This window comes from Phocoena phocoena, chromosome 3 (assembly GCF_963924675.1).
Source record: "Phocoena phocoena chromosome 3, mPhoPho1.1, whole genome shotgun sequence".
Lineage (NCBI taxonomy): Eukaryota > Metazoa > Chordata > Mammalia > Artiodactyla > Phocoenidae > Phocoena > Phocoena phocoena.
In genome coordinates, this window is record NC_089221.1 from 165,501,815 (window position 1) to 165,519,233 (window position 17,419).

Below are 17,419 nucleotides of genomic sequence, written 5' to 3' on the forward strand. Positions count from 1 at the left end.
CGGGCTACGCAGCCCGCAGCGCCCTGGACAGGGCCGTCGGACCGCTGTCTGTGGTGCTGAAGCCTCACTCAAAGGCTCCCCTAGTGTTCTAGTGAGAACACCTCCTCGCGCCTGGTGGCCGCCCTGACAAAAACGTGCACTCGCGCCCGCACACCACAAGAGACTGCGCCACCCCCTATCGCCTGACAGAAAGGCCAGGTCCCGCTTAGCAGAGAGGGAGTGGGTCTCACAGGCGGACCAATCACGAGCCCGGGAAGCCAGGACATTTATATGGCAAAACCGTCCACCCGAAGTTTATGGGGTCCGAGACGGCCCGATGGTTTACTGGGTCTTCAGGGCACCGAAGGAACCCTGAGCCCCAAACTTCTTCACTCCCTTTGGAGCAGTGCCCCTGCACTGTGGGATGCCCATTCCCCACCCCCCTTTAAACCTTAGAGACACCTAGCCTGCTCAAAATCCACAGGGTCCCAATTCCTTCTTCAGGCTGACTAGGTCCCCAGCCACCCCCACCTTCCTCCCTTGGTCTTGGGACTAAGACTTATGGTCCTCCCAAACGTGGGGACCCAGGCCTCTGCTCATTGAAGTCTAGGTTCCTCGTTCCTCTGCAGTGCTCTTGGTGGACAGCACCTCCTGAAGGTAGTACAATCGAGCCATCAATATCTCCTCGCCCTCTTTGCTCCTCCAGCTCTGGGTGCTGGACAGAGGGGAACCCTTCCTGTCTTCCGGGCAGAAAGCCCGCCCAAGAAAGGGCGCCAACGCAGTAAGTAGGATCCGTGAGGGCAAAAGGGCCCGAATCTGGCAACCCGAGGCCCCAGGATGTGCCTTCTGGGCGTGCGAAGTCCTGGCCAGCGCGCCCTCTCTTCCACCTGCCGCGCCGTCGGGCGCCGCGAGGAGGCGGGGCTCGGTTGCCGTAGCCAATAAGCGACGCCGGCGCTGGCAGCTGCTGCTATAAAGGGCTGGGGGCGGCGGCGGCGCGGCCCAGAGCGCGGAGCGCGCAGCGCGGGCCGGAGGGAGGGAGGGAGGGCGGGCGAGGGGAGAGGACTGAACACCGGGGACCAGACGGGCCGGGCCGAGGGGCGGCGGCGAAAGGCAGAGCGCAGCGATCTCTGTCGGGAAGCGCAACCTCCTCGGGCCCCGCGGGGCCAAGCAGAGGGCGTTCTCAATCCCGCGCCCGCTCCCTCTTTCCATCCCCTGCCGCCCGCAGGCCACCCCGGGGCCCGGTTATCCGCGCGCGCGTACCCGGGCTCGGGCCCGTCCCCGGCCCTCGAGGGAGTCGCTGCCCTCACCGAGACCTCTGCAGCGGCCGCACCAGAGGCCGCCCGGGCAGGACCCCGGCGTGAGCATCGAGCGCCCCCCAAGGAGTGCACGACCCCCGGAGCCACCCTCAACACGGACCGCGCCCGCCGGGCACACAAGAATGGTCACTGTAGGTATTCCCCTGTCGCTGAGAGGGAACCTAGTCGGAGAGGGGTTATGCACAGGCTCCGAAGAGATGGGAGGGGGGGTAGGACCAGGCCTAGCTAGGCCCGGGTGGGGGGGGTAGGACCGAGCCTCGGGGCCTGAGAGTGGACAGAGCCGCGCCCAGAGTGCTGGGGGCTCTTAGAGTCTGGCTTGAGAGGCCTTAGGGAATCGAGCTGCGATTCGGGGGACATCCTACGGCGCCCTGGGGGCGGGATTGCCCCCCCTTCAGCAGGCCTGATGGGGGAGGGGACGCCGCGGCGTAGGATGCTTCCTCCATCCAGGCCCGGACCCAGCAGGCCTCCCAGGCAAACGCAGGGCCCCAGTCACTGGTGCTGGGCCAGGACAAGGAGGCAAGGAGTCCCCGAGAGCCCCAGGGAAGGGGTGGCGTCGGATCGCGCGCCCTGGGCCTCGACCGCGCCCTGGAGCCGGGCGTCTCGTCCTCAAGCCCGTCGACCTTGCGGCAAGCGGGGAGGGGAGAGGAGGGGGCGCGCCCGGCGGCCCCGCGGGCCCGCCGCCACCGCCGCCGCGTCCCTTTGTTTCTCGGCGCTTCTTCGCGGGCCGTAGCCTCGCGCGGGCGCCTCAGACTGCGGGGAGGGGGAGGGGAAAGGAGGGCTTGTAGGGGGTGCTCCGCCGCTCCTGGGCCCCCGCCCCCGGGGGATGGGGTAAGGGGCTCAGGCAGGCCCCCTAGGCCAGGTTCAGGCGTCCCACCCCGCCAGAGCTCTGGGCCGCGGGATGACCTTGAGCGCGCCCGCCCGCCCGCGCCACTCGCCCCGCGCTCGGGGCTTTCAGCAGCCACAGAGCTGGTCAGCTCCCGAGCGCCCGGCCACGCCCGGCCACGCCCTTACTAACCACGCCCCTGCCCCGCCCATCTAAGCCCCGCCCCAGGGGCCCCAGGGGCCCTGCCTCTTCCGAGCCCTCGGATTTCCACTGGCAGCCCGGGCGTATCCCGGGGGCGGGGCTGGCCAATTCTAGACCCACCCCAGCTCCACCCCCGCCCCCGCCGCGCGACTCTGCTCCCCGCGCCGCCGAGCGTCCTTTGTCTGGTCCTGGCGCCGGGGCCTCCTTCTTCCGCTCTTTCTGTCTCTCGGGTCTCTGTGTGTGTGTCTCTGTACACTGTGTCTCTTCCTGGATCTCTTTTTCGAGTAGTAACGAGCACAGTGGGTGGGGGGATGCTCAGCACTCCCTCCACGCCTGGGCCTCTCCCATACTAGACCCTGGGACCCACCCACCTGGCTCTGAGAAAGGCCTGAGAGAGACCACCCTTTTCTGCTGTGTGACCTCAAGGCAGCTCCTTCCCCTCTCTGTGCCTCACGCTGCTCACCCTGATCTAGGAACGTGAGCGAGGCCTCCTGAGGACCCTCAGCACCCCCACAGCAGTCCAGCATACATTGCTCCGATCTCTGCCCTCATTTGAGAAGGGGAAGCTGATGCACAAAGGGGAGAGGGTGTGGTCAGAGGTCACACAAGGGCCTTGAAGCCCTTGGAGTCCTGGTCACTCCAATGGAGAGTACTCAGGCAGAGACCCATCATGGGGACAGGCTGGGAGGAAGTGAGGGGATGAGTTGAGACAGTGAGGGCCCTCCCTGCATGGAGGGAGAAGGGCCCAGAAGTAGGAGGCTCACTTAGCACCACGTGGTGGCCCAGCCTTACCATGCATAGCCACTCAATGCCCTATTGTTGCCAGTACCCCGGCATCTGTCACTGTGACTAGGGCCAGGGGGCACAGCTGGGGGCCAAGGGGGTCTGACACAGCAAGTAACCTGAGGTGTGTTCATTGCAAAATCCATATGTCACATGTTTGTATAATGGTGCAAAAGAGTTGGAGAAAGGGTGAGAGAAAGAGGGAGGGGGAGAAAGAGAAGCGTTCAGGGGGGAGAGGTGGACAGAGAGGAGAGATGGGGACAGAGGAGAAGAGAGAGAAACTGAGGGGAAAAGAGGGAAAGAGAAACAGAAAGAGGGAGAGACCCAGAGGAAGAGCTGGAGAGAGTGGGAGGGGAGGTTCCCTTGCTCCATCTTTGATCTGCCTTCCTCCCCTCTGACTTCACCTCTCTATCCCTGTTCTGGGACAGCCCTCGAAGGTCCCTGTGAGCCCTGTGTCATCCCAGGCCACGCATTTGCTGTGGGCTGAGGCAGGGCGGGTGTGGCCTCCACCAATCCGATCCCCATTAGCAGCTCAGCCGGCTCAGCCTCGGAGGAAATGCGACACTGATCCCTCTAAGCTCTGGCACAGATGGGAGGGAGATGAGGTGGTGGTGAGATTAGTGGGCTGGGCCTCAAGATCCTGAGTGGGAACCCCCCAGTCACCTCTTAACCCCACCCAAGTTGAGGACAGCATTTCCGGGGGTGGAGGACCAGTAACCCTGTATGTAGGCTCTAGGGTCATCAGATCAAGGGGTCAAACCCTAACACCATCGCTACTACTTCCCTCTGTCATCCTGGGCAAGTCACAGGTCCCATTTACCCTCAATTTCTCCATCTGAGAAATGGAGATGATCTCCAGCTTTCAGGGTGGTTGTGGAAAGGCAATGAAAACAGCACAGGCTCAGGGCCTGGCACATAGTAGGGCTTCCAAAGCTGGGATCTGATGTGTCCTGAAACAGTGGTTTATGTACTGCTGATTGCTTTTGGGGCTCCCATAATAGACATTATCAAGAAATCACAGAATTCTAGCTCGCTGAGCCCAGAAAGGAATTCAGACTCCATCTCCCCATACACGGGGGACCTCTGTGCCATATCTTTGGTAGTGGGACAGAGACCTAGAGAGGTAACATGAGTGTCAGAGGATATACAGGAGGGTGGAGCCAGCAGCTGGCATATGGTGGCACCTAGTAAATATTTGTTGAGTTGAAAGAGCAGACTCGGCCAACAAAGTGGGTTTATTTTTGTTTGTTTGTTTATTCTTTTTGGTTTGTTTATTTTAATATTTATTTATTTATTTATTTTTGACTGCTCTGGGTCTCCATTGCTGTGCGCGGGCTTTCTCTAGCTGCAGCGAGCAGGGGCTGCTCTTCGTTGCAGTGCGCGGGCTTCTCATTGCGGTGGCTTCTCTTGTTGCAGAGCACGGGCTCTAGGTGCACGGGCTTCAGTAGTGTGGCGCACGGGGTTCGTTGCTCCGCGGCATGAGGGGTCTTCCTGGACCAGGGCTCGAACCCATGCCCCTGCATTGGCAGGCGGATTCTTAACCACCTCGCCACCAGGGAAGCCCCCAAAGTGGGTTTAAATGTAGTGTTGCCCGGGGCTTGGCAAAGAGTGGGTGCTCAGCTTTGCTTTGCTTTGTTATTAGTATTTTTTTTAATTGGCCTTTTCATTGAGAGTGGGCTCTAGAGTCTAAACCCTGAATTGGAATTCTTGGTCCACTTTTTACATGCTACCCAAACTTGTGCAAATCCCTCCTCCTTCAATGAGACTCAGTTTTCTCATCTGTTAAATAAGAATAGAGTCCCATAACATTCAGTTTGGGGAGAATTGCCTGGAAATTTTCACATAAAGAATTTTGGCTGGCCCATAGCAGGCCCTCAATACATGGCCATGTTGTTCGTAAAGTATTAATGTTACAAGACCAGGATGCAGATGTGTGGAGAGTACATTACTGCTATATTTCAGGCGCCTGTGGCAGACATTGCTAATCAACCCAGTTTGTGTTCCTGGTGAGCCTGGACGTGGCTTCAGAATAATCCTCCAGGGAATTCCCCCGATGGTCCAGAGGTTAGGATTCCACACTCTCACTGCTGAGGGCCTGGGTTCAATCCCTGGTCTGGGAACTAAGATCCCATAAGCCACATGGCGTGGCCAAAAATGGAAGAAAAAAAGAAGAAGAAGAAGAAGAATCCTCCAGGCAGCTCCCCCAGACAGCCACTCCCCGCCAAATGGAGCTGCAGGGGAGTTGACCCTCTGTACTATCCTTTAAATAAGAATAAATGACAAGGAAACAGAAGGCCAAAGAAGAGCTAAGATTGTCGCTGAAGACATACAGCTATGTGGTGGCAGAGCTGCCCCCAGTGTATTGGCCAGTCATTAAAAACGTCTCTGAAGTCCAACATATCCACGTTTGAAATCAATTTCCCCATTTATGTCACCCAACGTCTCTGAGTTATTTCCCTGGTACCTGACACGGTAGGTGTCAATGGAGCAGGATGATTATTAATAGCAGCATTATGAGGCAGGGCTGGTCTTGTGGACAAGACAAGCCCACTTCCACTTCTCATGACTGCCTGTGTCAGACATAGCTAACTGATCCCAGATTGCCTTCCAGCTGCACCCACAATTGGCTTTAGATGGGTCTCTGGTCACTATGCTGGTGATTTGGAGTTTTCAACAAAGTGGAGCAGAGGTCGTAGCATAAAGACTGTTAAGTAGCATACCTGAGGACACGCAGCTGGGAAGTGTTAGAGCCAGCACTAGTCTTGGTTGGCAGTGGAAGTTGGAAATACAGATGCCCAATCAGAAAAGCTCATGCGCAAATCCCTGTTTCACCATTTATGGGCGGCATGATCTTTGGTAATTTTTCAAACATCTCTGAACCTCACTTTCCTCATCTGTTGTCTTACTCAGCTCAGGCTGACTAAAATACCATAAACTGGGTAGCTTAAACAACAGACACGTATTTCTCATAGCTCTGGAGGCTGAGAAGTCCAAGATCAAGGTGTGGGCTGATTCAGCTCCTGGTGAGGGCCGGCTTCCTGGTTTGTAGACAGCTGTGTTATCACTATCTTCATATGGTGGAGAGAGAGAGATCATCTCTCTCCCGTCCCTTTTTATAAGGCTCCACCCTCATGACCTAATAACCTTCCAAAGGCCCCGCCTCCAAATACCACTGCACTGGAGAGCAGGGTTTCAAGATATGAATTTGGAGGGGCACAAGCATTTAGTCCACAGCATCTCTTAAGCAGGGGTAATAAAACCCTCCTCCTTTCAGAGTGGTGAAAAAGAAAAGAAACATTCCCTGTAGAGGGCCTTGCACTGTGCCTGGCACCTAGTATGCGCAATATTTGGGAACAATTATGGTATTGAATTTTGGGGCAGGGATGGCTGAGATGATGTGTACCTGCTGGCTCTTTCTAATTCTGTGGCCACAACAGATATTGCTCATCGATCACAGTCATCTTTACTGCTGAAACTGAATATAGCTTTAAATCCTTCTTAATTCATCCGTCTAGGAAGACTCTACCAATCTATTTGGGTTTCTAGGTAAGGGCAACCTATTCACCAACTGTGACATAGGAGAAGACCTAAGGAAATGCTAGCTACTTTCCCTTCCCATGCCCATGACAGACAATACCAATCAATCCCAGCCCTCTTTCGTTCTGAGCCCAGACATGGCTTTATAATTCTTCTCTACATGGCCCTTAAGATAGCCATTACTAATTGTTTTGAATTTTCGGCAAAGTGAACCAGAGGCCCCAGGAGGATAAGGAGCATATCCAAGGACACACAGCGAAGAGTTATCAGAGCTGGTACCTGCCTGGTTGACTGTCATAGAGAATGGTAGAGTGGTCTTCAGGTCTAGACAGGTCTGCATTTGCATTCCAGTGCCACCACTGATATGCTGTGTGACTTCAACAAGTTCCTTAACATCTCGGAGCCTCAAATTCCTTATTTGTCATAGCATAATAAACTTCTACCTGAGCCTCTGTGTGAATTAAATTTTAAAAAAGCATATCTTCCTGAATATAGAGGTTAAAAATCCTAAACAAAGAACCATAAAAAAATTGGCAAATCAAACAATGTATATAAACAAAACTGCAACATGACCAAGTTTAGTGTAGCTTAGGAAAGTTGACTTAATATTGGAAAATCAATTAATGTAATTTATTACATGAACATATTAAAGCAGGCTTCTCCGGTGGTGCAGTGGTTAAGAATCTGCCTGTCAATGCAAGGGACACAGGTTTGATCCCTGATCCGGGAAGATCCCACATGCTGCGGAGCAACTAAGCCCATGCACCACAACTACTGAGCCTGCGCTCTAGAGTCCTCAAGCCACAACTACTGAGCCCGCATGCTGCAACTACTGAAGCCGCGTGCCTAGAGCCTGTGCTCCACAACAAGAGAAGCCACCACAATAAGAAGCCCGCGCACCGCAACCAAGAGTAGCCCGTGCTCGCCACAGCTAGAGAAAGCCGCACACAGCAACGAAGACCCAACGCAGCCATAAATTAATTAATTAATTTTAAAAAATAAAAATAAAAAGCCCTCTTCCCTACCTGTTAAAAAAAATATTGAAGCAAAAAATCATCTCAATAGATGCAGAAAAAGATATTCAATAAAATTCAATCTCCATTCCTTAAAAAAAATCTTGTTAAGATACTAGGAATAAAATTAAACATTCTTAACTTGATAAAGGCCATCTGCCAAAAAACCTATAGTAAAGATCATATTTAGCTGTGAAATGTTTAAAACATTTCCTTTAATGTGAAGAATAAAGAAGCCAATGTCACAATGTAGCCCCTACAACAAGACAAGAAAAATAAATAACAGGTATAGATTGGAGATAAAGAAATAAAACTGTCATTATATTTGCAGGTGTTATTATGATATACATAAAAAACCCAAAATGGCTCAGTGGAAAACCTGTGGGGGTAAATTATGCATGAAGCAAAAGAAATATTAACACATTTGGGATAGGAATTACATTTGGTGGGAAGAGCAAAGTACATGGTCAGGTTTGGGATTATGAGGGCTTCAAAGCTAATAAAAATGTTGTAATTCTTATTCTGAATACAAAGTATTAATTTCATTATTCTAAAAATGCAGACTGGCTATAGACAAACAGGCAGGCATACGTGCAAATGGGCACACATGGCATTAATATATGGACTTTTTCAGAGTAAAATCACCTGTAAAGTATTTTGCCCAGTGCTCAAGAAGTGGAAGGGGGGCTTCCCTGGTGGCGCAGTGGTTGGGAGTCTGCCTGCCGATGCAGGAGACGCGGGTTCGTGCCCCGGTCCGGGAAGATCCCACATGCCGCGGAGAGGCTGGGCCCGTGAGCCATGGCCGCTGAGCCTGTGCGTCCGGAGCCTGTGCTCTGCAGCGGGAGAGCCCACAACAGTGAGAGGCCTGCGTACAGAAAAAAAAAAAAAAAAAGAAGTGGAAGGGACTATAAGAATAATACCTTATCCCCTCTGTATGTTCAAGCCTATGCAGACCTGATTGATCTGTCACCACCAAGCCCCTCCTCACTCCCACTGGTCCCTGGTGTGGGAACTGGGCCGTGAGTGGGTGCGGCCTGTTGTCTCCAGCAGATACTCGGGGCCATGGAGTCTCAGGTGGCGGGGGGCCCGGCTGGCCCGGCCCTGCCCAACGGGCCACTCCTTGGTACAAACGGAGCCAGTGATGACAGCAAGACCAACCTCATCGTCAACTACCTGCCCCAGAACATGACCCAGGATGAGTTCAAGAGTCTCTTCGGCAGCATTGGTGACATTGAGTCCTGCAAGTTGGTTCGGGACAAGATCACAGGTGTGGCTGCTGGCAGGTGGGGGGTGGGGATAGGGGACAGAGATGGTAGCCTCAGGAGTACAGGTGTGGTGTAGAGACAGGTGTGACCCCAGGTGGGAGGTGATGGGAGCAGGTGGGACCCTGGGGGGTCTGAGCTATCCTCAGGATATGGTAGTACTCTGGGGGTAACAAATAAGGGTGGAATCTTGGTTCTCATAACCTTGAGGGGGGTGGTCAGTCTCTCAGGCCAGGGTCTGGGAGGACACTGGCAGGTCCAGGGAGGTCATTGTCCTGGTCCTGCCTGCAGGGCAGAGCCTCGGCTACGGGTTTGTGAACTACTCTGACCCCAACGATGCAGACAAAGCCATCAACACCCTCAACGGCCTCAAACTGCAGACGAAGACCATCAAGGTCAGCGCCTTCGTTCCCCACTGCCACCCATCCCTGTGACTTCCCATCTTGGCTGTGCCCATTTCCTCTTTATTACCGCCCACCTGGACTGACCCTTTCATGGCCACCCAGCCCCCCACGACCATACCCTCCCCATACATCCATTCCCCCCACTGCTGCCCATCCTCCCCCATGGCTCATCCCCTAAGGGGTTCAAATCACTCCCCAAAGGCTTTCTGGCTGGGGCCCCGGGGCCAATGGCTCTGCCTCTCTGAACCTCAGTTTCCTCTCTTGTCAATGGGGAGATGATCAGCCCCACATTCTCCGGCAACTCAAGGAGTCAGCCAGGCCCTGGAGGTACCCACCCCCTCAGCAGTAGGAGAGAGTGACCAGGGTCTGGTGGGCAGCCCTCTCCTTGCCTTTGTCATGGAAATGGGGGAGAGGTGGGGGCCCATCTGCCATCTGGAGCCTAACTAGGGTCTGGGAGGGTGGGATTAGGGGTGGGCCCTTCCCCCACCTTTGTACAATGCCCCTCGCCCCATGACCTCCCCTCTCAGCAGCTGCAGCTGGGACCCTGCTAGCCCAGGTTCCCGGGAGGCCGTGGGGGTTGCAGGGAATCACCATGGAAACCCCCTCTCTAGGTTTGCCTGTGGGTGTCTGGGCTCCGCCCCACAAATCTGCTCCTGAACCCTGGGGGAGGCTGGGCTGGGGAGGATGCCCATCTGGCCCCCAGTTCGCCATGGGAACAGAGGTGCCGGAATCTCTTCCTCTCCCTGGTGTGGAGGCTGACAAGGGCCTGATGGTCCCTCCATGGCCAAGTAGACCCAGAAGCCCCCAGGTTCTGAGAGTGGACCCTAGTGATGAACTGTACGACCCAGAGGGCCACTGTGTGCGTGTGATGTGGTGCATATGTTGGGGGGGGGACCCTGAGCTATAAGACATGGTGTTTGTGGGACCCCCTGGCTATGGGACCCCCTGGCTATGTGAGTGGCTGTTGTCATGTGGGTCTGGCTGTTATAGACGAGGGTGTGTCACCTTGTGTCTGTGAGACGTGGTGTTTATTTGACAGGTGCTTTGTGATGCACTGCGACTCCAGCTGTGACCTGGTGGGGCTGCGTGGGTGTGTCTGGCTGTGACAGGGTGTTTGTGTGTTACGGTGAAGTTGTGTGGGTGTGTCTACTTGTGCCCCATTCAGGATGGAACGTGTGTGACATGGAGGGCTTGTGTGGTGGTGTGACAGGTGTGTGGTTCTGCGACCCTTACTGCAATTATCCCAGACCCCCAGAGTCACCGTGAATGTGGCGGTGGCCTTGTGTCACCCTCCTGCTGGTGTAGTCACCACAGCTGTGCAGTGAGTACCAGAGCGTGGCCCTCTGTGTGGGTGTATGTGCATACATGTGCATCTGCCTGGGTGGCTGTGGTGTGTGGTTGGTCCTGACTAGGTGTTCCAGCAGATTCTGCCCACAATAGTTCCAGCCATTCATCGTGTGCCAGTGAGGGGGTGTGGGGGGAGCCCACACCACGCGAGGGACCTGGGTCAGCCCATGTCATGGAAGGATGGGAAAGGCCCCTGAACACTTACTCTGTGCCTCAGATGACCCCTAACCCCAAAACCCACCCAGGAGCTGAGACTCCCCTCCCCTCTCCCCCAGCTCCAATCCATCAACAAGTCCTCACCCCTCAAAACTCACAGCCCCACGGGGTAGGGGAGAGTGGAAACCATCAAATACATGGCCATGAGTTTTAATTATTATTACAGAAATAATAGCAGCTGTGGTGTTTGTCGTTTTCTGGAGGATCCCAGGTGTGCACAATTGCATCAGTTAGAATCCCCCTGCCCCCACCCCATGAACACCCTCACCCCCATCCGCCCTTGGCCTAATTTATTCATTTTGTTCGTTTTTTAATTAGCTATTTCTAATGAAGTAATATGCCCTCACAACTCACCACCCCAAACAAAAGCCAGACCCTTTACAATGACCCCCATCTACCCAGAGGTTAATTTAGAAGAAACAGAAAATAGACATCAGCAGAAATAAGGGGGAACGGAGCTTATCCCACCTCGCCTCCCCCACCAGCTCTAGGTCACCCTGTTAGCGTTTAGGGGTGGGCCCTCCAGACCATGTTTCCAGGACATTGATAAACACACAATGAGATGGGGTCACACAATACTCGCTGCTCTGTAAATGGACTTTTCTTTCCCCCACTTTACAATACTCACCAGTGTTTCGGGGAAATAAATATACACGTCCACCATTTTTTAAACAGCTGCAGAGAGTTTCATTGTTGGGCTGGACCATAACTAATGACATGAATGGAAGGATCATACTAAGACGTGTCTAATTCACAGCTGAGAGAAGGGCTTTGACAGAGAGTAACAGGGATAAGGGTGGAGGACCAAATTCAGATGGGAACGGACAGGAAGGATATTTCAACTGAGACCTGGAGAAGAAAAATAAGGAAGAGAGTTGCAAGCACAGCGGACAGCAAGTGCAAAGGCCCTGAGGGTGAAGCACACCTAGTGTGTCTGGGGAATGTGGAAGAGGCCCATGTGCCTGGAATAGAGATGTGGAGGGGGACAGTGGGCAGAGATGAGGGTAGGGGGGTGATGGGGCAGGTCGTGAAGGGCCTTGTGGCCCTGAGAAGCACTTTAACTCAGGAAGGTGGGAGCCACGGAGGGTTCTAAACAGAGGAGGGATGTGACCTGGCTGAGATGCTCACAGGTGCCCCCTGGCTGCTGTGGGGGGAACAGCCTGTGGGGGGGCGAGGGTGGAGCAGGGAACCGGGGCAGAGACTGCTGTACTGGTCAGGGTGAGCAATGGTAGGGCAGTGGAAATGGGGACAAGTGTGTGAATTCTATCCAGATAATGAGGAAGGTGGGGCTGACAGGATGGATGGTGGTTGGATGCGGGTGTGACAGACAGGCATTGAGGACAACCCGAGGCTGGGGACCTGAGCAGCCAGGAGGACAGAACTGTCATTACTGAGTTAGGGCGAGTCAGGGGTGCTGAGTGGGATCCCCCATGAGGCCTCCTCGTGGGGTACCTGAAGGCAGGTGTCACGCAGGGGTGTAGCTCAGGGGCCAGGCGCACGCTGGGCTCGGACATCTGGGAGTTGTCGGGGTTGAGCTGGGCGCTAAAGATCTGCGGGGCCCACTGTAGTCGGGAAGAGAAGGGGCCAGCCAGCATCCCAGGTTCACTTTCCAAGGGAGTGGGACGTGTCAATGTTGATGGAATATCCAGCCTGAGAACATGAGCTAGAGATGTGAGGGTCCCTGAGGCCCCCAGGGAGACATGTGACCCCGAGGGCGCAGCTCCTTTGACCTCCTCGGATGACAGGTCCCTCTCACCGCTCTACGCGGGCAGGGCCACGCTGTCTTGGTCACAGCCACATCCCCTCCCCCAAGCCCTGGTTGACCCCACCCACCACCCATGGTGACTACTCGCGGTATTTGTTGAATAAACGGATGAGGGATTTCTGTTGCTCAGTGGCGGTTTGAATGTGGCCTCTCCCTCCCCATTTGAAATGGGCTTGCCCTCACCCCTGTCCGCCTGACACCCTCCCCCAGGTGTCCTATGCCAGACCCAGCTCCGCCTCCATCCGGGATGCGAACCTGTACGTCAGCGGGCTCCCTAAGACCATGAGTCAGAAAGAGATGGAGCAGCTGTTCTCCCAGTACGGCCGCATCATCACTTCTCGCATCCTGGTGGACCAGGTCACAGGTCAGGCTGCCGGGGAGAGTGCACCTGGGGGGGGCGGGGGCGGGGCACTGGGCTAAGGGACCCAGGTGGGACCAGAGTGGAGAAACCGGAAATAGCAGCGAGGGGGGCGGGGTCACGCAGGAGGGGGCGGGTCCCCAGGAGGGGGCGGGACCCATGACGCCCTCGCGCCCCGGCAGGTGTCTCTCGGGGTGTGGGATTCATCCGCTTTGACAAGAGGATTGAGGCCGAGGAGGCTATCAAAGGACTGAACGGGCAGAAGCCGCTAGGTGCGGCCGAGCCCATCACGGTCAAGTTTGCCAACAACCCGAGTCAGAAGACCGGGCAGGCCCTGCTCACTCACCTCTACCAGTCCTCCGCCAGGCGCTACGCAGGCCCCCTGCACCATCAGACACAGCGCTTCCGGTGAGCCCCCTGCCGCTCCCTGCCCCCCAGACGTCCCAGACCCCCAGGGCCGGATGCCCTAGGCTTGCAGGTGCCCTCGCCGAACCCCATTCCTGCAGGGCGGAGAGAAACCAGGGCAAAAGGGGAAACGTGGGGGTCTGTCAGGTGCTGAGGCCAGACCCTAGTATACAGCAGGCGCTCAATGTGTGCAGGCCACTAAGAGTGGCATTATTGGCGTCAGTAGTTTTAGAATCACCTGACCAGGCCCAGCTCTGACTGCCAACCCACCCCCTCCCCCACCCCGCCAAGGGCACGTGGCTTCAGCTCCCTGCTGGCCAGGCACCCTTACTTTTTCTGCGTAGCGACCCCGTGAGGACAGAACTTGTCCTCATTTTACGGACGGGGACCCTGAGGCTCAGAGAGGCGTTGTCACTTGCCTGGCCCAGGCACTTTGGAGAAGAGACTTCCCTTCTCGGGACCCAAGCCCCGGATTGGGGGGTGGGGGGCAGGCGAGCAGGGCTGGGCGGCCGGGAGGGGGAGGACGAGGACGCCAGTGCAGGCTGGGCAGCAGCAGGGCAGGCAAGAGGCGGTGCCCGAGTGACCACGGTTCCGTGCCAGGCGGTGTCCAGCCTGGCGGGGAGCAGGCAGGCGGGGGCAGGGCTGGCACTGCTGGATGGCTGGGTGGGGGCGGGGAGGGCAGGCTGGCTGCCCGGTGTCACAGCCGGGGGTGTGCCCAGAAGCCACCAGTGACCACCCCTTCTGCCTCCACAGGCTGGACAATTTGCTCAACATGGCCTACGGAGTCAAGAGGTAACAGTGCCCCCGCCCCGCTGCCCCCAGCCCCTCGCCGTCCCTCCTTGGACCCTTTTGTCCTTATGGCCCCCATCCCCCACCTCATCCCCCAGGACCACCCCTGTCTGGGCATAGTGTGGCCATTAAGAGATCTGGGGGCTCTTGAGCCTACTAAATGCCTAGAAAGTGCTACTACAGAATCTGGGTCTGGGGGGCCTGTCTGTGGCCTCCTCCACCCCACTGAAAGGCAGGCAGTGTTGCCCGGGTCACAGCTGTGCCCCTACTGGCCACTGTTGATCATCTATGCTAAGCGTCACAGAATGCCCCCTTCTGCCTCATAGCTGGGGGTGGACCTTGAGGCCCCCCACCCGCTCCATTGTCCACATCCCTGATCCTCTGAAGGTCCCCATGTTTATAGCATCAAGAGCTATTGAGCACATGCTGAGGGCCAGGAGCTTGGCTCTGAGCTGGGGACCCAGTGTGGCCTGGCCAGACTTGGCCCCTGGTGGAGATGGAATGATACTGAGCATGGTGCTTGGCACGGAGTGCAGGCTCACTCAGTTTAAAAGGCAGTGTCTCTTATGATTATGGTTACTGTTATTACTTATTTCAGTCCACTGGGGAAGGAGACAGATGAACCGTGATCTGGGCTGTGAAGGGGGCAGGAGACGGGATGATAAGGATCCAGTGGAGACATCACGCAGGAGACAGGGCCAGAGCAGAACTGGAGTTCCTGGCAGCAAGAACGGCTTGTGCAAAGGCCAGGAGGAGGGAGTGAGCCCAGTGATCAAATGAATGGCTCAGGAAGGCAGGGAGCCAATGCCCCTTCACTCATTCGTTCACTCCACAGACCCCACCCCCACCCCCCGAGGGCCTACTGGTGCTGGGAGCTGTTCTGGGCTGGGACACCGAGGGAATAGAACCTTGCAGGGAAGATGGAGCTAAGGATAAATACATGATTTAAATAGAAAAAGGCCTGGGGACTTCCCGGGTTGTCCAATGGTTAGGGCTCTGAGCTTCCACTACAGGGGGCACGGGTTCGATCCCTGGTCAGGGAATTAAGATCCCACATGCCGCGTGGTGAGGCCAAAAAATACATACATACATACATAGGAAAAGGCCAGAGAGGGCCAGAGGGAGGAGGTGGCCACTATATGAGTCAAAGGAGGCCACCCCGGGGAAGTGACAGCTGAGCTGAGACATGAATAACGAGAGGGGGCGCTTAAAGCCCTCGCTCGCACCCTGGTTCCAGCGCTGCCCTTCCGGGTGGGCCTCCACCTGGCAGGATGGCCAGTGGGGCAAAAGGGGCAGCATCGCCAAGGGCGGGATCAGGGTGGTGCCCGAGTGGGGGTGAGGGCAGGAGTTGGGTGGGAAGAGGTGTCAAGGGAAGGGTGGTGGCCAGATGTGGGGAGGGGGTCAGTGTCAAGAGGGCTGAGGACCAGGTAGGGTCCAAGGTCAGGGAGTCGGGGTGCATAGGGGCTCAGGGCAAGATCGCAGGTGAGGACCTAACGTTTAGGGAGGGTCAGAGGTCAGGACAGGGCTCCAGGTCAGGATGGAGATCGGGGGCTGGTGTATCAGAGTGGCTCAGAGTCTGGGGCTTAAGGCGGGGTCACAGACGGAGGTCACGGGGCCAAGGCAGGGGTCACATAGTCCCGAGGTCTCCGCACGGTCAGAGGTCATGACAGGGTCAGGGGGCATGCCGGGGGTAAGGGCAGAGCCCGCGTGACCCCCAAAGTAGTCCCCTGTCGCTCATCGCCAGGTTCTCACCCATCGCCATCGACGGCATGAGCGGCCTCGCGGGCGTCGGCCTGTCGGGGGGCGCGGCGGGCGCTGGCTGGTGCATCTTCGTGTACAACCTGTCTCCAGAGGCGGATGAGAGTGTGCTGTGGCAGCTGTTCGGGCCCTTCGGGGCAGTCACCAATGTCAAGGTCATCCGCGACTTTACCACCAACAAGTGCAAGGGCTTCGGCTTCGTCACCATGACCAACTATGACGAGGCGGCCATGGCCATCGCCAGCCTCAACGGCTACCGCCTGGGCGAGCGCGTGCTGCAGGTGTCCTTCAAGACCAGCAAACAGCACAAGGCCTGAGCCACCGCCGCCCTCCCCACCCTTCCCGGGCAGCAGAGACAGAGAGAGAGAGAGAGAAAGAGAGAGATTGAGAGAGAGAGAGAGACAGGGGCCCGAGAGAGACAGCGCAGGCAGACCACGGACGGCACGAGGGCCCCGTGTCCCTGCAGAAGCCACAGGGTGAGCACTCGGTGGGAGGGTCTGCAGGGAATGGGAGGGCTCCTGGGGGTCCCCCACCCCGTCCTCCTGCCCCTCCCCCCCAGGCTGGGCTGTTCACTCTCTCGTCTTGGTTTTGTTCATGGTGAAGGTTTTTGTTTCCTTTTTCGGCTAAAGTGAAAGCAGAGATGTGCCCCCAGCACACCCTCAACCACCCTCCGTGGATGGCTTGGGGAAGGGGTGCTGGGGGTGCCCTCCCAGGCCCCCTTGCCCAGGCCTCCCCAACACCTAGGTGAGCCTGAGAGGGGGGAACAGGTTTAAAAATCCCCAAAAAAGCGAAACGTGAGAGGGGTGTGGGCATCCCTGGCCCAGAGCCCCTTGGTGGAATGTGAGGGGCAGGGGGAGGGGCTGGAAACAGAAACACAATGATAAAAACGGGGGGTGGGAGGGGAAGAAAAACTCTATTTTTGTAAAAAGGGAAAAAAGACCTCGTGGAGAATTTTTACTGGGGATTCTTGAACTTGAAAAAAAAAAAACACAAAAAAAGACAAAAAAAAAAAAAGAAAATATTTTGGCAGGTTATGTTTACCAACTGGGGCAGGGACACAGGGAGCAGGGCTTAGGAGCTGAGGGTCCATGGGGCCACACAGAGAAACACAGCCACACAAAGACACACAGGGACACATACACACACACCCCACAGGGATACACAGCAGCACAGACGGACCCAGAGACACGCCTCAGGAACTCCCTGGCCCAATTCAGACACGTAGACAAACACATGTATAAACAACAGAAGACTGAAGTATGGGGCTGTGTAAATGTGGCCATGGTGGACGTGGGCAGATGCGGCCACGGGCAGATGTGGACACTGGTGAATGTGGCCGGGGACAAATGTGGACACGTGCACACGTGGACATGGGAACATTTCCGCACGTGCCTGTGGCCACATGGAAGTGGAGACAGTTACATTTGGACACACAAATCTAGACACCCAGTCATGGAGAAACA

At 56.3% G+C, this 17,419-nt stretch overlaps 1 protein-coding gene across 2 annotated transcripts; it reads left to right on the forward strand.

Annotated features, from left to right (window-relative positions):
- The first annotated feature begins 8,705 nt into the window (after positions 1–8,705).
- Positions 8,706–16,273, forward strand: ELAVL3 (ELAV like RNA binding protein 3). Of its 2 annotated transcripts, none has more exons than XM_065873217.1 (6): positions 8,706–8,919; positions 9,206–9,309; positions 12,857–13,010; positions 13,187–13,412; positions 14,163–14,201; positions 15,922–16,273. In XM_065873217.1, the coding sequence occupies exons 1-6, from the start codon at positions 8,715–8,717 to the stop codon at positions 16,271–16,273; spliced, it is 1,080 nt and encodes a 359-aa protein (XP_065729289.1). In that variant the 5' UTR covers positions 8,706–8,714. The 2 variants fall into 2 exon arrangements, with proteins under 2 accessions (XP_065729289.1, XP_065729290.1); XM_065873218.1 differs by having other exon boundaries at positions 15,943–16,273.
- Positions 16,274–17,419: the final 1,146 nt, after the last annotated feature.